This window comes from Labrus bergylta, chromosome 14 (genome assembly GCF_963930695.1).
Source record: "Labrus bergylta chromosome 14, fLabBer1.1, whole genome shotgun sequence".
In the NCBI taxonomy this organism is placed as follows: domain Eukaryota; kingdom Metazoa; phylum Chordata; class Actinopteri; order Labriformes; family Labridae; genus Labrus; species Labrus bergylta.
In genome coordinates, this window is record NC_089208.1 from 11,034,324 (window position 1) to 11,056,793 (window position 22,470).

Here is a 22,470-nt window from a genome sequence, read left to right on the forward strand (position 1 = left end):
AAGTAGACATCCTCTTATAACATTTCCCTTTTTTTGCACATGGTTTGGCCTCTTTTGTCACCTTTTATTAGCCTCTTTAACAAAAAAAAAGTCCTAACTATGACCTTGACTCCTTAAAACGTTCTTGTAACCTTATAAGATCCAACATATCCAAAACATATCATATGGTGAAATTGAGAAATATTATTGCTTTTAAATCTGATACGAGCAACACATTTAAAAAAAAGTTGGGACTGAAAATGTTGTGAAATGCTTAAAAAAACACGATAGAACATCTCAGTTAATATGATCAGCTGGCAACAGGTAAGCCACATGATTAAGAGACTATCCCAGAGAGGCAGACTCTTTGTGAAGTAAAGGTCGGAAAGGGTAAACCACTCTATGAAAGACCGTGCTGGCAAATAGTGCAACGCTTTTAGAATAATTTTCTGTAAAACAAAACAATTGCAAAGAATATGGGGATTACTACTTGTTATTTTTGTACCTGTTGTGTATTGTGATTGTATTGTTTGTTTGTTTTATGTACGAGTTGACTAAGTGGCAAATTAGTTTCCTCAAATGGGATTAATACAGTTTTCTGATCTAATCTAATGTAATCTGATTTGATCTAATCTAATCTGCAGAAATCTCTTTATGCAGGGGACAAGGGCAAAAACCATTACTGGGTGGCTGTGATCCACAGCCCTCAGACGGCTCTGCATTAAAAACAGACAGACTTCTGATGTGGTCATCACTGCATGGGTTCAATAACACTTACCAAAACCCATTGTCTGTGGACACAGCTCATCTCTGCATTTACAAATACTAGCTGAAACTCTACTATGCAAAGAGGAACCCATATATAAATCAGATCCAGATCGGGCTCATTTAAAATGGTCTGAGGAGAAGTGGAAAACTGTCTCTTTCTGACGAGTTAAAATTAGACTCTCTGTTTATAAATCCTGGACACCCTGATCTCTGGGCTAAAGAGGAGAGGAACCATCCGGCTTGTTATCAGTTCCCAGTTTAAAACCAGCATCCACAATGGTATGGGGGGGTTGTATGAGTACACATGGCATTGTTAACCACATTTCAGAAGGCTCCATTAATGCTAAACCATATACAGATGTTTTGGAGCAACATATGCTGCCAAATAGCCTAGGCCTTGCATATTTAAGCAAGACAATGCCACACTCTGGATGTGTTACAACAGCATGGCTCTGTAGTAAAAGAGTCTGGGTAACAAACTAGCCTAGCCTAATGGGGTGTCAATGTTTAACACATCATCCCAACTGGTAGGTGACCTTGAGTGCTTTGAAAGGTGCCCTTAAATAAAATGTAGTATTATTATCATATTATCATCATCATCATCATCATCATATTATTATTATTATTATTTTATTATCTGCCATGTAGTTTGTGTTTCCTGCTGGTAGACTTCAGTAATCATTAAAAAGTCTGGCCCTTTAGTGTTTTATTGCTTAATAGGCTATGTGAAGCCCCTCTTGTAGGCCTGTTTTATTAGGCAAACATTAACGTGATGCTTTAGTCGGATCGTTCACTTTACATCTAAAACGTTTAAAGTATGCTGACACTTGAGTCGTTTTTGATAGTAAATGTCTTGTTTGCAGAGAGTGGAGTGCTAGTGATTTGCTTTCTGGCAGACAGCAGGGAGGGAGCTCACTGCAGCCATGATGATGCGGCTGCTGCAGGCGGAGTCTGCAGCTCTGACCCCTCTCTCTCAGTCTAGCTGGCTGCTGTCCTGTCATCGGCCTGGGTGTGGTTTTTTTTTTCTCGCAGTCAAGGGGTACCGTTAGCAGGAAATCAAGCTGCGGTCCATTTCACTGAAAGGTGAAACAAAGAGAAAAACACTCCCTCGAGCGTTAAGGCTGAAACATTTCTTCGCACTTGAGCTCACGGTAACGCGTGTTTGCTCGAGACGGTGACACGTTTTATCGGCGCCGTTGTTCTGATGGGAAAAAGTTTTCTGTGCTCTCACCAGCTGCTCTTCTGATTCAAGAACTTTTTTTTAATTTTTTTTTTTTTTTTTTTACTGTAAAATCCTGAAGCGGCCTTAAAGAAAGGAAAGATGCCGAAAACGGTAAGACCGGAACTTTGTTGCGTCTATCATGTGAAAACCGTTTCTTTGTATGTTTCTCTCTCCATTCTCCCCTTAAAACACCATTTTGGGATACACTGTTTGACTTTGGTACTTAAAAGTAACCTTTGAGTGACCTTTAATCGCATCTCTAGTACATGTAATAGGGCTTTAATGTCTTTTACATCCCTTAAATCGTATCCGAGGATGAGGGGATTACTGGGGTACTTTCCGTTAGGTGTGTGCGCGTGCGCGCTCCCGCCTGTTTGTTCATTAAAATTTGCGCCTTAAATCAAATCATTCATCAGTCTCTCCGGCTTTGTACAACACGTTAGTTACTTACTGTGAGATTCTCTCCTCCGCTATAGAACCTGATATTACATTTCTAGAATCGGCTATGAGCGGAAGCGGCTGTGTGGCCTGCAGTAGCAAACGAGCTAGTCCTCCAAAGGCCTCCTTTTCATTCAGGTCTAACAAGGAGGGATTTGAACTGTCATTTAGACCAGCTGTGGTGCCCTAATGTGGAGCAAATGAACGCAAGCCTTAATCATAGAAGTAGTAGCCTTTCAGGGGAGGGACTAACAACTATCATGCCGTACTGTAACCTGGGCCAAAATGTAATTAATCTGAACTGTAAAATTATCTGAAGCAACCAAAGCTAACTATAAATGTGCTGGTGCTGGTGTGGCTCTGAACAAAGAGAGAAGGCCACACACACAGACTGGACCCCTCTTTTTATTCAGGCAGCATTAAGAGTCTAGTGCTTCATCCACGGTAAACAAGTGAAAGTATTTGTATTATCTAACCCATCTGCTTCCCCTCAGAATGCTTTAGTAGCTAAGAATACAATAAACAAACTAATATGTGTGTCTAGTCTGTTTTATCCAGTGTTTACAGAGCTGTGATGACCACGTATACACTGTGATAATGACAGGAACAGTGTGCTACAAAAAGAGTCACACATGACTCCTTAGATAAAAGGTGCTGCTATTTCACAGCGTGGATTCATTGAATCACTAAATCATTGTTTCATGGAGAAACTTCATGTTCTCTGTGTGTGTGTGTGTGTGTGTGTGTGTGTGTGTGTCTTCGTTAGATGTATAGTGTTAATGTAAATACTTTTAACAGCTGTGTTATTTGTTTCACCTAAAATGAAAACTCACTTGTGAACTCTTGCACTTCCCAAATACAAACAGAAATACAAATGGTAGCAAAGGTCTGGCTTCTTTCTTCCTGTAGTATTGTTTCTGGTCGTATACTTCCTCAATATTTTTTCCAGCTGGCAACCAGAAAAAATGTCATCGCATCCTGGCATTTAAAATGCATTAAAAACGCATTAAGAGCCTAAACTACTTTCCTCTTCCATAAAAGGAATTCTTATGGTCATATCAGCAATTTCTGAAAAAAAAAATTGCAGGCAAAGTAATCTGATAAATTCATTTAAACGACATTGCAGTAAAAACAATGGTACTGGGTCTGTTAAAAAATACTGATTATGAAGTTTTCAGTTAAGACTTTTTTCACAACATTTTACTTAATATTAAGTGCAGTTGTAAACTCAAGAAACATACGTTTATAAAATCATGTCTTTCTTTTCATATGTATTTTTAACCTTTCGCTTGGAGTCTTGCCGAGTCTCTGTGAATGCAGCTGTGTCACTGTTAGCCTCAACAACACCAGATTAGCAGCCGATAGAGTATAAAGCATGCTACTGAATTAACAGCTGGGGACCTTTAAGGATTCAAAAGAGGCTGTTTGGCACTAACAATGAGTACACAAGCACAGGGAGTCTGTAGGGAAAGTGCAGCTGTGTCATAGAGATGTTAGCCCGTATATGATAAAGAGATCGAGAAGAGGAAATGAGAAGCGAATTGAATAGACGACTGAGAGGAAGCCAAGGGATTTACTTGAAATGAGCAGGAACAATTAATAATGACCTAAAAGCATTGCGTTTATAACCAGCCGACTTCTAAATTATATGTGGAACACAAAGGAAAGTTTATTTTTTAGCAAATGGAGCACACCCTATGTGATGTGAATTTCCCTCCACAGGATCGATGCTGGATCTGGTGGATTTAAGTCATGAAATGGTTAAAACCCACATCTGTTATTAACACCATGTAGAGATGTGGTAGGAAAGACTTATGAAAGAAGGAAGCCAGACACTGATTCAGCAAATGCTGTAATGCCAAGTCCATACCATGTGAGGGTTTTGTCCCCCATTTTCACTCACATCAACAAGCTAGCTCAGAGAAGAAAAGATGAATGTATTAAAAACAGGCCCTGTATAATTGAGTGTTTTAGTAGGCTGTAACAACATTGGTGTTTAAAAAAAAAACAATAATTATTGAGAAACTGTGTCTTTGCTTGACGTCTCTTGACTGGCAGTGGTTCAGTTTCCCAAGGAAGTCATGTTACTCAAGGTTTCTACACTTACATCAGTTCCTCTCTCTGGTTATTTCCTTGCTTGCAGCCTTATATGGACTTTCATATTACAGCCGAGTTGCTCTCCTCCCTGCTTTCCCCTCGCGTGGTCCTCAGATGCCATGCTCCTTTTTAGATTGCATTAAAGAAGTGAAACAAGCTTAGTGTGTAGTTTAGGTCTGTGTATATCATTCTGTAGTTTAATTTAATTTCACATCCAAGTGGATTTAGTTCTCTTTTAGATTTTTCAGATGTTGCCGTGAAGTTAAAGTTGTAGCTCTTGTTTTAAATAAACACCCTAAGTGACAAAGAATTGATTTCTCATTGGGCCATTTTCTCTCAAGCAATTAAAAAAAAAAAGTGATATGATGTCGATACTAAAAACGCACACCATGTAGTTAGAAGAACAGTTTACGTTATCTTATCTGTATGCCTGTCTGGGCCTGCCCTTGACAACAATCACTGTTTACTCTGTTATTTTCCGACTTCATGTTTGAACCACTTCAGTGTTATTACAGCAGACACCTAGCCTGTTTATGAACAAGTTCACTGTTCAAAGCTGGCAAATAATGCAAATCAAATTAAAACTTCCCACAAATCCCCACGCACATACACAGCCATCAGTATAACACAGAACTTGAGCAAAACTTACCAAAGGAGTCCATAGTGTATAAATCATGACAGGTGCCGTTGTATGGTCAGCAGGAACAAACTTTTAACAAGTGTGGCCGTAGAGAAATTATAAATGGAAAGACTCCGAGGTATGCAAACAGGGGATTAATGACTGTGTAGTGCACATAGCAGAGCAGATTAACAGTGTGTAGTGGTAGGGCTGGTGGTGCACAAACTACAATCAAAACTTCTCTGGCTTTTGCTCTGACAGCAGGTTCAATGTTTGCTGTTAGGAGAGAACTAAACTTCTGGAAGTAAGTTCTTTGTTCGTTCATTCATTCATCAATTTCTTAGCCTCTTTTTTCTATAAAAAGCTGCTGTTAAACATTTGATATAGCCTATTATTACTGACTGTTCAATAATATTACAATTAGATGTCACAGTGGCATGAGCTCATAATTCTCATGATTATTTTGCTCTTGTTATTATGACAGTGTCTCTTACAACCATACCAGAAATGCTTTAAAGTCAACATTATAATGCATCATTACCACACAGAGCCTGTGGTTTATTGGTTGGTCATGTTTTTGTGGTTCATGTAAAGCTTACAAGGTCAGCTTTGGAAAAGATTTTGATGACTTTGAAATGTCCTTATCCCGAGTCATATTGATGATTGCTACTCTACTTAAAACATAGAATTAGGTCAATGTAAATATCTGTATATTGGAGAGCATAACAATGGAACTATGTAACATTGAATCAACTCTATGAAATAATCAATTATTCTATCTGTATTTGTATAGCGCCAATTTACAAATGTTATCTCGAAACACTTTTCAAAAAGGACTAGGCGTACGTATTATATTATTATTATTATTATTATTATTATTATTTACAAAGACACAACATGAATCCACCATGAGCACAGTACTAAGCAGCAAAGTTACAGTGGAAAAAAAACACTTCCTTTAAGAGGCCACAGCAGCAGGCCGTCCACACCAATGATTCAGTGGAACATATGAGACCAAGATATGTGGTTAGTAGCTTTAAAGGTACGTGAATAATTACAGATAGTGACATGCAGTAAATATAGTATATAAGTATATATATATACAAGCTGATTTTTTAAAACAGTACGAATAAAACGGTCCGTAGAACAGGGCTTGTAGTTTGCAGCAAGATAGCAGGCACTGATAGTCAACATGCAGGGGTCAAAAGGAAGTTAATACGTCCCATGAGTAAAGGCAGCTTGAATGGAATAAATATGATGAAGTCACTGTGACGTTAAGCCTTGAGTTTGGTATTTTGGCAGGCTTCTTGGAGCCAGAAGCTACCATTATTGGATCGAGAGGTTAGAAAAGTATTGCTATGCGGAACAACAAAGAATAAAACAAGAACTTGTTTGTTGTTAGTGTCGCAGTGACTTACAAAAGTAAGTTAGTAGTAGTTTGATTTTCTTATTGAGCTTCTAGACAATCAAACATACTTTCTGCAATTTTTGGAGTCACCCCTAGCCCCTGGCCCTTCACCATATTCCCACAGCTATCGTGTCTCAGATTTCTTGCTATTTCAGTATAGAAGGGTAATGTCAAACTTCTGTTTGAGTTTTCAAATTGTATAAACACAGGAAATTTGACAATTTATAATTTCACTGCTACCATATTGATCAGCAAAAAGTCAAAAATGTAATGTTGAATAGTATATTTGATATCCTGTAAACTAACATTTAAGATCCCGTAATCTCTGCATCTAATTTATCCCCCCCCAACAAAAAAAAAAAAGCATGGAAACATCAACTTGGTACCGGACTCAGTGATGAGAACATTCCTGCATACTAAACACATTGCTCTGTCACTTACAGAAGAAAAAAACAGACAGTCATCCATTAACATGGGGATGCAAGTGGTCTTTATTTTGGTTTTCACTGTGCTCCTTAACGACTAAGAGATATCTCTGTGGTCCTGGATCTAGTTGGAAGGATTGTGGTTGTGAACAGCACCCTGAGATAACTCTTGTCTGGGAATGTCAGGATGCTGAATAGATGGTGGGACATTTTCATTTTCATTTACAACAGACAACAGCTACTTTCCTTTCAGAAGGTATGAGGAGTTGTAGAGAACATGTTCCTACGTTAAACCATATTTGATCAAGGTCTCAGTGAACCAGAAAGAGCAGCAGTGTTGCTCTAGGTTGATCTGCCTTTTCAATGACAAGCTTTCTGACTTTCAGTGGTTTCACTTCCTTTCCCTGACAAGTTAACCTGAGATGCTTCTCAGGGTTCACTTCTGGGCTAACTCCTACGAAGAACTTTTCCATTTCCTACAAATGAAAGCTTACTATATTCATTCTCTTGTTTTCTGTTTGAGCTTTAATCCATGGCCCAATAGAGTATATCAAGGCTTTAAGATACACAACTCATAAAAAACCTGAGCTGTTATTAAGCTAATACTGTTAAGGTTAGGATCCAAGAAATGCTATTTATATTTCCCCCAAATATGGAAAATGTATCATGTTCTAATTATTCCTGGCTGAATGTGTTAAAGCTGTTTAAAATGAGCATGTTAGCATGGTATAGTAAGCATTTAACTCAGAGCTTTGTTGTGCTTAAAGACAGCCGTACAAAGCTGCTAGCATGACTTTACATTTAGTTATTGTGCAGCTGGCTGTTATGAAGAGTGCCTGTGTGACATTTGGCATTTGCCCTATGTGGATTTGACTTAAAACTGCCATATAGATGTCTCCATATTTCAAAGTGTTTATTGTTATATTTCGGCGCAAGAGTACATCATCACTACCTCAAATACATTGTCAATTCATTTGTATTTACTGTATTTATTATTGTTTTATAAATGTTTATTTTTAACTTCTTTATTCTCATTTATTTCTTGTTTTTCAAAGGGTTCAGAATGTTAAATTGTTCAGAGTGTTGCAGTTCAATAAATGCAAATGATGCAGATGTTGTCAAATCAATGAGTAATCAGGTTTAATAATCCTGATCTCAATATCAATCAAAGCATTGACAGCCTTAACATTTAGTCAGTGTTTTTACATGAGAACTCAAGTCCAGGACTTTTTAGTAGGGGGAGACTGATATTGATTTTTCAGGGCCAATACCTTTGATTTTTAGAAGTTCAGGAGACCAATAACCAATATTTAAAACCGATATGCATTTATAGTCAAAATTAAGATTTTTCTGTCAAAATTTAGAATTTGGAATATTAGAAGCTCCAACACAAGACTTTGTTTTAATGCTCAACCAGAGACTTTGCTCCTGCTCCAGGCCGCTCTCGTCTATGTGCATGTCAGTGGAACCCAGGCCTCAGTGTTGATTGGCTGTTACTCGTGTGATGTCTAGCCAGTTAGATAGTGTGGTGGACAGGACAGTGGGTGAGACAGAGTGGTGATTAAAAACAGATCCAGGAGGAAAGACACACCTGCAAAGCCAAGTAGCACACTTTTCAATTAATTACATTAATTGTTGATCAGAAAATATAACACTGATACAGATAATCAGCCAAATGCCAAATATCGGCCCCGATAATCGGCCAGGCCGATAATCGGTCGACCTCTAGTTTTTAGATATAGTAGTAGTATGACAGCTGTATGATTTTGACATACTTTTATGAAGTCAGCGTAGAAGAGGATTCTAGAGAAAAGCTTCCCATTACTAGAAATTGGCTCGTTTAATGGTGTGATTAAACCAAATTGGGAAATTGAAGTTGAAGTTTTAAAACTGGTCTTTAGATACCTTAGTATAACTTGTTAAATGTTGTCGTGTTCATTCTGGAGTGAAGTTTTTGTGTAAAAACAGTTGAGAATAGACATGGAAACAGGACATGTGGGCCTGAAAGGGGTGTTTAAGAGAATGTGCTAATAATAGTGTGCTAAGTGTTTTTGAGTTCTGGGCATGAGAGACACACCCTAACCAGGCTGGAAATGTATGAGTGTAGTTCCCTTTTCATGCAGCATTAGCTGTTCTGACTCAGGAAATGAAACTGCTTAAGCTCAGGCAGGCGGATCATGAACTGAAGTCGAATCTGCACTGTCAGAAAGAATGTTCATGAACGTTCATAGTTGTCAGTTTTAGAGAGGGTTATGTTTAGCTGACTTTAGACTTCTGTGTTGGAGTTCAGTTATTCCCAGATTGAAGGTTTCACAACAACTTTAACTGCTGCTCATGACAGGAAGTGACAAGAGGGGCAAGTGTCCTGAGCAATAAATGGGGTCCTGCTGACATGAATGGGAAAGAACGCAACTCTAATCAGCCCCGCAACTGGGAAATAATGCATACCATTGTTGTTCAGGGCAGGCGGGGGCCTCCGCCTGCACAGTTATTCCCCAACAGACATGCATGCTGCTGTTTTCATCATCTCTAAGAGAAAGAGAGAAATGCCTACATGGTCAGTTTACTCAGCTTAGAATCAATTTGTTTTGTTTGGAGATTTTGTGGAATACATGTATTATTGACATATAATTTCAAAGTGCCTCACTAGCTAAATGTCCAGCTGTAACAAAGTATGCTGACTGAAGAGGACAAACCAACACACCAAAATCTGTTCTTGTTAAGGCGGAGAGCTAAGCAGACAGCTGACGGGGTGCTTGATACATGACAGGAAGTAGGCGACTCTCATGAGAACTGGGTATTTTGCTGCCGAGCCTCACATGGCTCAGCCACCAGAGGATGTGGTTACTTCCTGTAGATAAATTCTATACTGAGACAGAGCCAGATTGACAAAGTTTGTGTTCATAGTGAGGAGCTATGAAACATTACTTTTTTTACCTGTTCAGTAGATACAAATCAACATTTTCATGATATGTTGATGGTTTGGGTGGCTGATTGTTCACAGTAGCAGTTTTCTGTGTTTTGGAGACATGAACTTTGAGTGGGTGTACACTGGGGGTTATGGGTGCAGCCTTTCTACTTGTGCACAGCCAGGGTTATTCAAAGATTCCCGAGAGCATAGTTCAAAGCAGATTAACAGAAGAATATCTTTAGAATTGTTCACCATTATATAATGTACATTTTTATCCATGGCATAAAACACTCATTATTTTTCTAATAACTATAAACAAGTCAGAAATGTATTCTAATTTACACAAGGTAAAAAATGAACTTGAGTCAAGATGATTTTTTTATTTCCCCACTTTAAGCACCAAAGGATTATTTGCTCAGTCGTTCTATTATTTGGGGCAGCTTTTCTTACGGTTTGTGTCTGATGGAAATTGGTTAAATGCGATTAAAGACAGCCACCCTTAAACAAAACTTGTAGATCAATCAGCAAATTTTCACAGCTCAAACAAGTCAAATATATTTCTGAAAGACCCTCAAGAGTCAGTATTATCTCCTGACCATTCCAAGAACAATAACCAAATGCTACCTCTGCCCAGAAATAAAAGATGTCATTAAACAAAGTACATGTTAAATGCATGTTCTTTATCTGAAAGGCTGACATTTTACATATGGACAAAAACATCTCTCATTCTTTCTCTCTGTTCTCCTCCTCAGATAAGTGTAAGAGTCACCACAATGGATGCTGAACTTGAGTTCGCCATTCAGCCCAATACAACAGGGAAACAACTCTTTGACCAGGTATGAGACTCTTCTGACAAGAATCCTCGTTGTGTGTGTTTTGCCAATAACTTTAAAAAAAAATAATTTATGTGACAGCACAAGATGTAATTTATTGCTTTGATTTTTTTTAATTCTTATGATCTTGTAACATTTGTAACCCCAACTTAATAATAAAAAAAGCTATAAGAACTGCTATACATGTACTGACTGAATGAAATATTTTCAACTATACCGTAGTTACTATTTGTAAGTGGAGAGAAACAGTATTTATCACCTACCTTTACCTAGCAACTGCAGAAAAATAAACTTTGTGTTTTAAAAACAGGTTGTTCCTTTTGTTTACCGTTTATGCACCCTGTTGGAGAACAGAGTGTACCTTCATGTTGGTGAGGAAGCTCGTGAATTAAACTTCTGCTTTCTATATTTAAAGGTTGTCAAGACCATTGGGCTGCGGGAGGTTTGGTACTTTGGGCTTCAGTACCAGGATACTAAAGGTTTCTCTACTTGGCTCAAACTCAATAAGAAGGTGAGCTCTTACACACAAAAATGTCAAACACAGTGTTGCCCCCCTTCTCCGCCACCATTCTGTTAAAGCCAGGTCTATTTATAGAAGTTCAACCTTCACCCCTCACCCATGTCACGTTTTATTTTAGGTGACAGCCCAGGATGTGAGGAAGGAAAGCCCGCTACTGTTTAAGTTTCGTGCCAAGTTCTTCCCTGAGGATGTGTCGGAGGAGTTGATCCAGGACGCCACACAGCGCCTGTTCTTCCTGCAGGTGAAGGAGGGAATCTTAAATGATGACATCTACTGCCCGCCAGAGACTGCCGTCCTGCTGGCGTCCTATGCAGTTCAAGCCAAGTACGCAGACTACAACAAGGAAGTCCACACACCCGGCTATCTGTCCAGTGAGCAGCTGCTGCCTCAGAGGTAACACAGGTTAAAGACAGATGCAACCGCTCAGCTGGTGTATTTGTATGAGGCGTGTTTCTCTGCATGATTCCTCACACTCTGATCTTTCCTGCTGTTGTCAGAGTGCTGGATCAGCACAAGCTCAACAAGGACCAGTGGGAGGAGAGGATTCAGGTGTGGCATGAAGAACACAAGGGCATGATAAGGTAACCACAAACACATGTACTGTATATGTGCACATAAGCATGAGCACAGTTTATCCCACTTGCTCTATCCGATTATATTAAAAGAAAGTGATGTGTGGGTGACCTGAATCGTCTGATTTTCAGTCTGATCGGCCCTCACAAATATAGACGATTATGTGCTGATCTCAGACTCACAGGTGCCATTTCCTGCGTGAACACAGTGACACAAACTGAAATGGACGGCTTCACAAAACAAGCTAACATGTCGCCAGTGTAGACGTAAGGTAGAGTGTAAATGGATTTGAGTTTGTAAAGTGCGTTTCTAGTCTTCTGACGACTCAGTGCTTTTACACTGCAGGTCACACCTACCCGTTCACACACTGGTGGCAGAGGTTATTATGTAAAGTGACCATCAGTATTAGCTAATCCCATTCATATTCATTCACACGCCGCCCATGAAGCAGCGGGAGCAACTTGAGGTTAAGTGTCTGGCCCAAGGATGACATGTGGCTTCAAGAGCTGGGTATCAAACCCCTGACCTTCCAGTTGCGAGATGACAGACTTTACCACTGAACCTCAGCTGCCCCAAGTGGTAGAGAAACAGGTTTTGCGCAAAGGAGGATAAAAACAAACCATTTGTCTGCATTTAGTCTGCACTGCCCGTACTAATTAATATTCCCTTAAATGATAAAAACTTATTAAAAAGTTTGACCTGATGTTAGAAGTTTTTTAGATTAATATCAATAATTAACAAATATGCACATTATAAAAACAACAAATAGTGTTCAAAGATGCAGGGAGACACAGAGGCAGACAGGTAAGAGTCTGTAATTGATCTTTTTTTTCAGGAGTCTCGAGGAGTGTACTATTCTTGGCCTGTCTCAAACCAAGTTTGCTTTTGGAAGCCTTGATTTAATTAGTAGGTAGTACAGGAGGTATTTTGAATACTGGTCTTTAAATTGTGTCTGGGTCACAGTTGATCTAACTTTAAAAAATGTTCTATTGATCTCATTTTTACGTCCTTGTTGCTCTACATTTAACACACAGTTTACAGAGAATAAACCACACTGTGCTCCAAACTCACAACCCTAACATTATGTCCTTCTTATTTGTCAACAGAGAGGAATCCATGATGGAATATCTGAAGATCGCTCAGGATCTGGAGATGTACGGAGTCAACTATTTCAACATCAAGAATAAGAAAGGAACAGAGCTGTTTTTGGGAGTGGATGCTTTGGGCCTCAACATTTATGAACAGAATGACAAGTAAGGGGTTCTGATAACTGTTTAATAGAACATCTTAATAACTGAAATCACCCAAACTGAACATTTTCAGTATAGTTTTAAATTACTGCATTTAATGTAATCTATTTATTTATTCATTCATTCATTCATTTCATTCATTCACACATGATTCTTGCAAGATCATGTAGTTCATTTCTGCTAAAGCGTTAACGTCCCATAAGTGTCTGTGCATGCACGTGTGTATTAGTTAAAAGGAACCACTGCCACTGCTGTCACTCCGTGTGCAGCCAAGCTACATTTGGATTGTGTCCAGAAGGCCAGCAGCAAATTAAACTTAATGTCAACTCCTGCTATCCAGCTTACTGCATCTGACCAAGACTTCTCGGTTTTCTTTGTCTTTTACAGAATGACGCCTAAAATTGGATTCCCTTGGAGTGAAATCAGGAACATTTCCTTCAATGACAAGAAGTTTGTCATTAAACCGATTGACAAGAAAGCACCTGTAAGTCGATACCTCAAACAGAACTTGATAACAAATGATAAATGATTTGTTTTCACTTCTAATGGACATCTCTGTTGTTTTCTTTCTAGGACTTTGTGTTCTATGCTCCCAGACTGCGCATCAACAAGCGCATTCTGGCTCTGTGCATGGGAAACCATGAGTTGTACATGCGCCGCCGCAAACCTGACACCATAGAAGTGCAGCAGATGAAGGCTCAGGCTCGGGAGGAGAAGAATCACAAGAAGATGGAGAGGTAAGCTGTTGTCAGGGAAATAACCACACATAACACAAATATAATATTTGGACTCTTGACATTAAACTTAAAGTGTTTAAACGATTTAGTAAACTCCAGATTAGCCTAATGCTAGAAATATTCTTTACATGTTATATGAACCTTTCATAGTATATTGCTGCAAAATGAAAACATTTCATATTACAAAAAGATTATTTGCAACAACAATTATTAAAACTTTGTCTAACACTGGAGCTCTACTATGATAATCAAGTCTATTATTTAATATCAGATGTACGTATTATATTTTTTCCATGTGCTATGCAGACCCTCCTCATTAATCTTGTACACCTTTTCCATTAGAGCTCTGCTGGAGAATGAAAAGAGGAAAAGAGAAGTTGCAGAAAAGGAAAAAGAAAAGATCGAAAAGGAAAAGGAGGAGTTGATAGAGAGATTAAAGCAGATCGAGGAGCAGACAAAAAAGGCCCAACAAGGTGGGTGACCTGTCAGTCTTCTGAACCGATGTAGTGACCCCCATGTTTTTCTCACATGACATTTACATGTAGTGCTTCTCCATGTGTGTGTTTGTATGTGTACACAGAGCTGGAGGAGCAAACACACCGGGCTCTGGAGCTGGAGCTGGAGAGGAAGCGTGCACAGGAGGAGGCTGAACGCCTGGAGGCTGATCTGAAGGGCGCTGAAGACGCCAAGATGGCACTGCTCCAGCAGTCTGAGAACCAGATGAAGAACCAAGAACACCTGGTCAGCCTTTAACTTCTATTTGTCTTAACTTAGGCATTTAAAAGAGTAAATGTAAGGTTTATGTCTAAAAAAAATGTTAGTACTGAAGCTTCAAATATCAAGAAAGTCTTAAAGTAAATGTTGTTCTTTCAGGCCACGGAGTTGGCTGACCTTACTTCCAAGATCTCCCTCCTGGAGGATGCCAAGAAGAAGAAGGAGGAAGAGGCTGAGGAGTGGCAGGAGAAGGTATCATCTAAGTTACTTCCAGTTGTTAATTATCCTGTGACTTCTTCCATATGAATATGAATTGCTTCCATTGCAGCTTTAATCTGTAGTTTCTGTATATTTTCTTACACAGACCTGTTTCAGTCATCAAAATTAAAATCTAGCATTAGACAGACAGGGAGGTCCCGGGGATAATCTAAACTAAAATCTCATTTAAACACATATGACTTCTGTTGTAACTTACTCTATATTGTGTTGTAGCGGCACATTTTTCTCATCAAGTGATTAATGTAATATGTTAACTAAAGGGGCAGTCACTTCTTCACTCGGTCTTAAGCACGTGTCAAGTGATCGTCTATAGTGGCATTCAAAATAAGCCTTATTTGGTTTTGGTAAAAGGGACTTTGTCATCAAGCATCATTCCTCCTGCTGATCACTTCGGCCCTCCTGTGTGACACAGGGAACACAGACATTCCTGACCTCCTGTTGTCGTGTGCTTTTTTTTTTTTTCGGGGGAGGGGTGGACACTCACAGCTAGCCTCATGTCTTTTTTGGGCAAAACAATGTGTGCCAGCTCAGCCCCTTCACTTTTGGGGGGAGTGTGACTCATGCTGTTTGTGGTGTGGGCTGCTTTCTTTGTGGGAGGGAAATCCTGTTTAATTCTTGTGCTAAGTAATGGTTTCCATGCTCTACATTTTTGGCAAGCACTCACAGATGAAATTCCAGTCTCGTTCATAATGGACTGTTTCCCCGGACCCTCATAGCACTAGAACTTTGATTCATATTGTCTACACTTCATTATTTGTTTATTTGTTTCCTTGCCTGTGATACAGTAGGACATTAAGAGTGTTTTTTTGTTTTAACTTATTTTTGGTTAAAAACAAATTCTAAAAAACTAAAGCATCCAGCAGGTTAGAGCTGAAATGATGAGTCAGTTCTTCCTTCACTGACAGATTATTCATCATTAGCACCACCATGATACTAACTGTTTTGGCTTTCAGGCCAATGCGTTAACAAACGTTAATGGAGTATAATTTGATGCAGTCATCAGCTTGATTTTTTTTTATCCCTTGGACTTTTATCTGTAACAACAATTAGGTCAAAATTTCAATCTGTGCTTTACATTTATAACTAAACCCTTGAAAAGATAAAGTCTCATGCTTGTCTTTCTTTTCTGTGATGAACATCCAATGTTAGCATGCTAATTCACTAAATAAGGTAAATATGGTTATTTAAGCTAGCAGGCTATAGATTTGTGTTTAGCAAGTGGAGAAATAGTACTTTATTGCTCTTCCATTAGTTGTAAATACATATCTTTCCATCAAGCCCTGTGAATACACAATCATCACTGAGATATCTCCGTTCCTTCAGGCTACCATGGTGCAGGAGGACCTGGAGAAGACCAAAGAAGAGCTTAAAAACAAAGTGATGGCAGCTCACGTTCAGGAGCCCCTCAATGCGGAGAACGAGGACGAAGAGAACGATGAGAGTAACGCTGAGGCCAGTGCTGACTTCGAGTCTGCTGCCACATACAAAGACCGCAGCGAAGAAGAGCGCATGACAGAGGCCGAGAAGAACGAACGATTGCAGAAGCATCTACTTGTAAGTCTTTGCTCATATTCCATATTTCACACGTGATCTGCCATATTATTGGAGTATATAAGAGTATATTTGGATAGAGTTTGGATCTTGCTTTTTATCAAATATTTTACCAGAAAAAAGTTGATCTTACTTATTCCAAGTTAACTTTTAGTATGTCAGTATACAGCTTCAGGTAGATAATTTAAATGCACTTATCACATGGACAGATATAGAAAAAGCTAAATGTTTGGAAGAAAATTTAAGTTGATTGAAAAGTAAAACAAGTTGTGACTCATGACTTAGAGTCTCATGATTCATATCGACATGGGTATGTGACAATGTGTGAGTAATGACTTTATTTCCAGGCTTTGAGCTCAGAGCTGGCCAACGCTCGAGATGAGACGAAGAAGACGGTGAATGACATGATTCATGCAGAGAATATGAAAGCAGGGCGAGACAAGTACAAGACCCTCAGACAGATCCGGTCTGGAAACACCAAACAGCGCATTGATGAGTTTGAGTGCATGTGATGTCTGTGTTCACTATTGCTAATGCTAAGAGCCCTCACGGCTGGGCCAGTCTGCCTTGACTGCAGTCCTGCCTCACTCGAGCTGTCTCCTCTGTACCCAAAAGAATCAGATCCAAAACATGACGTGGTTACACAAGCACAGCACAATGTACAAATATGGATCTGGAAAACTCCATTTGTTATCATTCCTTACTTTGAATTTAGGCAAGTCACTGGTTGAAAAGGGACATACTGTATTTTATTAGTACATGCCTCACAAGGGTTTATGTAGCATATTAGCAGTGGGCTCATGGCTCACTTCATGACACATTGAGTAAACATTTTTGAATTTCTTTACATGTTTATTGTCACATTTTTGTATCCTGATTACAATATAAAAGTCTGAGAGACCATTCTAAATTTCAGCATGCCTGTAGACGTGTTTCTGCTGTAAGCATTCATTGGTTCTTCACGGCAAGCGGTTTTTGAGACCAATATTTCTCCCATGATTCATTGCGTGTAGTTTTAAAATGAAGTGCACTGTAGTCTGCAAAACTAAATGCATATCGAATGATTCTGAAGTGCCTGTGTGGAGCATAAATAGAGCAGTATTATTTTTTTGTAAATTTACTATTTTTACTTTTCATTTGAGTGTAATTCCATGAAGGCAACTTTTACAAATCACGAAGTATTAACACCCCACTTACAAAACACACATCATATTCCTGTCTGATTTTATACTGAAAATCTGAAAACATTCAACACAATTTGCAAACATGCAACTTAAGTGCAAATTTAGCATTTTTCTCAAATAAATAAATGCTTAAAAAAAGCAGATATTTCCACTAATTAACTTTATTTGGCATATTTCGGAAAGTTCAAAAGTTGTGTTTCCCCTGCACAACATTGAAACAACTGTTAATGAAGTGTACATATTGTAGCCACAATAAGGCTCCATGTAGTTCACAAAGGAAAAGACAGATGCATTTATATCATAATAAAACTGTTGCAAATCTTGTGTCTAAATAGCTTTTAGTCATTTGTTGTTTTTTTTAAATATAAATACACTGAATAATTGAAGACATTTGAAAAGTTAGTGTTGGCTGTTTCTTACATTTGTTGAAATGGTAAGTTTTGAGTATTCTTCCAAAAAGAATGTAAATCAGTGTCATTTCAATTCAACATTTCAAGATCATTTCATTTTTTTCTATTTTCAGCTGCACTGACAAACCATAGCTTACCTTTCAAATGAGTCAAACCTAGAGGAACACCATTTCTAATGCATGCATTTTTCATATACAGTATTTAATAATGTTTGTGTATTTTGTGATTTGGATTTTCAGTTGTAATAAAATTACATAATGTAAGGTTAACGGCAGACACCACCAAGGATATTTTTGTACTATACAATGTAGAGGTGCTTTTTTAAAGAGAAAAAAAAACAGCATTTTGATATGAAGTAATCGGAAAGCCCACTGCTGAGATTTTGAACTTATGGAAGAAGTAAAATCTTAAAAAACTTTCATTACAACAAGACATTCTGAATACAACTGATCCCAACAAACTAGTTTCATAGCATTTTGGAGTCTGACATGTGGAAGGCTTTGTTTTTGTGGATATTCAGAAATCAGTGTTTAGTGAAAAAAAATTTAGTGAAAAAAAAAAAGTATTTTGGCAAGAAGTATTTCTTTGATGTATTTTGGTTTCTCTCTTAAATACTCTTGCCTCTTGATGCATAAAGTTGTGTAGCTGCCACAAAAGAGAGAAAATGCTGTTATTGCTTTTTTGGATACTTTTCCACGCCTTCAACTGTAACTTTGAATGCTGCACTGTTTGTTCTACCTGAAGTGCCATGTGTTGACAGCCTTTAAAGAGTCAAGTTTCATTTGAGCTCACGTCGTCATGAAAAATAAAAGTCTGAAAAGATGCTACTCAATATTTTGTCTTGAATCAAAAAGGACTGAAACATCATTGATACTGTAAACGGACAGACAGTGCCTTTGCCTGGGTTCATCAGATTTTGCTGCTTCAAGTCTTCCTTTTACCAATGAATAAAATTCCATTTTAAACCTGTATTTCTTTCCTGAACGTTTTCTTTATTTAACAACCATTAGAATAATTAATACATCTACTGATGCAACAATTCCAGTTGTTAATCATGAAGTGTTGCATATGTTCATCTTGACCTTTGTGATGTTTATAGATTTACATCATAAACCCTGTATTTCAATAAACATCGGACCCGCTTCAAGCCCATCCATCCATCCCCCCATCCCTCCATCCTTTATCTTTAACGCTTTTCCTGTTCAGGGCCACAACGGGGTACACCATGGACTTTTCACCAGTCAATCACAGGGCTGACAAATAAAGACAGACAACCAGCAACACTCACATTCACCTACGGGCTTCAAGCCCAAGAGTGGAGAAAAAAGCTTCCACGATTCTCGTCATCATCACTGCTGCTTTTGCTCTACTAGGTGCAGTTTTGCGATGAGCCACACGATGGCAGTTTACCCCCAGTAAAAAAACTATACACTGTGTAACACATCAGTGAACATTTGGTCAATGATACCTGTTTAACATTGAATTAACAGTAAACATACCTGCACACAGTTTATCTGAATACATTAAATGTGGCTTTTGAGCTTGTACAATTGCATTCACCCGGTAAGACAACATGACTACATGAGATAATCAAAATTATACAATATTTGTTAACCTATAGTTGTTCCTTGTATTTTTCTCCTGCAAACATCAGAAATGTAAAAAAACCCACTAATATCTCTTGGAGAAAAAAAGTGTAATGGGAAAAGACTCAAATGACACGTTATGTTATGTTTCTCAATTTGTAATGTTTTTGACAGTAAGAGCATGGTTTAATCTCAAAACTCAAATATGATAATAAACCTGGTGACTGGTAGGCAAACTTACTAGTGTATATGTTGTTTATAAAAGATCACATTTATACTGCCTGAAGCTTCTGCCCACTGAGTGCAACATCAGACATTGACATGTTATCAAATGATCTGTTGAATGAAAAATACTTTTTTTTTTTAAAGTCTTAGTTTTAAATTCTCTGTTTCCTAAGTGTAGCTAGTGTTTGAAATAGTTTTGTAACAGGAAATTCAGTTAATTCTTGTCAAACAAATTGATGAAAATCAACCTTAACTTTCTCAACACCAAAGAGAGGTGATGTTTTTTCATCTCCTACTTCCCCTTCCCTTGTGGTATTAGTGGCCGGAGCAGTGTGTTGAAATAACTCACACTTTGAACTGTCACTTAGAGATAAGCTGCCATTAGTTTGCTGTCAACAAAACGTACAGTAAACACTTCATCCGGTCACATAGAACAAGCCAGGGGTTCTCCTAATAACTATACTTCAATACATTTCACATCAGTTACTGTAGTACCTTACTCTCATTTTGTCACAGTATTTTTTCTAAATATCCCCTTAGTAGACTTAGTAGACATAGTGCCTTAGCACCAGAGGATGTTAAGTTTAGGTATAAAGGAAGAAAAACCTCAATCACAAAACTTTGTGCCCACATCATATATTGAGACTAAAAAAAAAGAAGATTTTAGGTTAAAAGATGGATGTGACATTAAAATCTCTACAGCAAACCAAACTGTTTTATTTGAAGAGCCCCCAAGCTAATTTTACCTTGGTGTACAAACTTTGGTAAACACTACCTGGAGTCATACCTTAAACCAGACAGGAAGCCCACCATCTTGAATGTATTTTTATTTTTTATGTATTTGTGAGTACGGTTGAAAGACAGAAAGATGTGTTTTTGATTAAATATACACCTGATCGTCAAAAATATTATTCATAGCCACAGTGCCAGCTATTCCAATTTATATCAATGCCAGAAAACATTTTTCAATATGATGTCATCTATAATTCCTCAAACCCTATAGTGTAGAGGGTTGTGAGTCGATTTAAAGGGTAAGTACGTATAGGCTTAAAAACTTGACTCATATGACAATGGATTGTTTGATTTTAGACATCTAAATCGACGTTTTGGCATTTGTTCCTATTTCCATTGATCATATTTAAAGAACAGGTCATTCGTTTACTAAGTAGAACAAATCAAATGTAGGTACACTTCTAAGCTGAAGAAAACATGTACAATATACTATACTAAAATATTAGCATACACTATACTTCAATATACTGTACTTAAATAGACTACACTTTAAAACATGATATTTAAAGACACAGTACTTTACTGTACTTAAATAGACTTTAATAGACTATACTTAGATAATGTAATAAATGGTTCCACTACTCTATCCTTATCTTCATCTTCCAGAAGTATGAAAAAATATTACATGAGACAAATGAAATAGAGTATTTAACTTGAATTATTTAAAAAAAGAAAAGAAAAAGAAAAAGAAACATTCTCTGCCTGTCAGCAACTGTGTATTGGTGTGTGATGCAGACAGGTGTTTGATTGAAGAGGCCATGCCCTCTAGAGACAAACACACCGATAGACAAAGGGCGAGTAGACACAAGGGATACACAGGGAAAACAGGATCACAGCCAGAGCCAGGACATCCTCCTCTCTAGATCCTTGCTTGTGTTGTTCTTACTCTCTGATGTCCTTCGCTTTGGAAAAAAAGGTTTGCTAAATGACTTGAAGATTTGTAGAATGATGCTTTTTACATACATGCAGAGTTTACAAGATACAGGTCCCTCACTGATTGGTTAAGGGAATTTAGGCAAGTATAATTGTCTAAATGTGCATTGTGTTTTACAGTCAGGGGGAATGTATGATACTTAATTCAGATAATCTCTATTCTGTGTTCAACACCACTGCTTTGTTTGGAAATGTTCTCCAAAATCATTAACTCTGGCAGCTCCAAGCTATCAGGGTCCGTCACAAGCAGCCCTTTTCCTCCTGTAATCCCTGAGCCTTGATGTTTCCTCATCTTCAATTTACTGCAAAATAAGAGCAACACTCCACTCAGGTCTGTGGACAATTAACGTACAGTAGTGATGTTCAGTCACTTTGTATAATAAGGAAGCTCAGTGCACGGTACAGTTGTAGCCGTCTAAAGAGAAGTCCAGAGAGTGATTCATTGTGCATTAGTCCAGAGTAGTTTGAGGAAGTTACGCTGCAATGTGCTTGGTACATTCTGGTTGCAAAAACAAAAGCGGGTTTTGTTGAAAAAAACAGAAAAAAGAGCAGTAATAAAAATAAAAACAGTTTAGAAGTCAAAGTTAAATAATCCAACCTCACAGAAAGGCTTCATGGACAAGAGGAGATCCTTCTCTTTTTCACAATCCTCGTAGCTTATAGCAGAGTAAATAGACCACCCATCAGCAGTGTCAATCAGACTAAACACTGATGCTTTTTCTTACAATAGGAAGGAACAAGAGGAGATGTTCAACATATAGAAAATAAACAAAAACCCACACACATCTGGATAAATGTACCCAGCATATGAGACACAATCGAATAAATAAAACAGCCCTGACACTCTGATCACATTCAGACTCTTCCTAAGCGTATGTAATCGAAACTCTACACAGTTTGATCTGAATTTGTTTCTGACTAAATGTCAAGGTAGTGGTCAATGCTTCCTGTATTTTTAACTTTATAAAACTACATACATTTCCAGAAGCCTTCCTGCAACAAAATGGTAAGAGTGC

The 22,470-nt window shown here is 38.1% G+C and overlaps 1 protein-coding gene across 1 annotated transcript; it reads left to right on the top strand.

Annotated features, from left to right (window-relative positions):
- The first annotated feature begins 1,721 nt into the window (after positions 1-1,721).
- Positions 1,722-18,887, top strand: msna (moesin a). The gene is made up of 13 exons (XM_020630219.3): positions 1,722-2,080; positions 10,620-10,703; positions 11,116-11,211; positions 11,339-11,613; positions 11,718-11,801; positions 12,900-13,046; positions 13,431-13,527; positions 13,617-13,780; positions 14,123-14,253; positions 14,361-14,521; positions 14,654-14,746; positions 16,097-16,327; positions 16,672-18,887. Exons 1-13 carry the CDS (start codon positions 2,069-2,071, stop codon positions 16,834-16,836), a joined length of 1,740 nt encoding a protein of 579 aa, XP_020485875.2. The 5' UTR covers positions 1,722-2,068; the 3' UTR covers positions 16,837-18,887.
- The last annotated feature ends 3,583 nt before the right edge of the window (positions 18,888-22,470 follow it).

Excerpts from the sequence above, each read along its gene's own strand:
- msna (XM_020630219.3), top strand. Across the intron at positions 11,802-12,899 it reads GAACACAAGGGCATGATAAG|AGAGGAATCCATGATGGAAT; the intron begins GTAACCACAAAC and ends ATTTGTCAACAG. Across the intron at positions 13,528-13,616 it reads CGATTGACAAGAAAGCACCT|GACTTTGTGTTCTATGCTCC; the intron begins GTAAGTCGATAC and ends TTTTCTTTCTAG.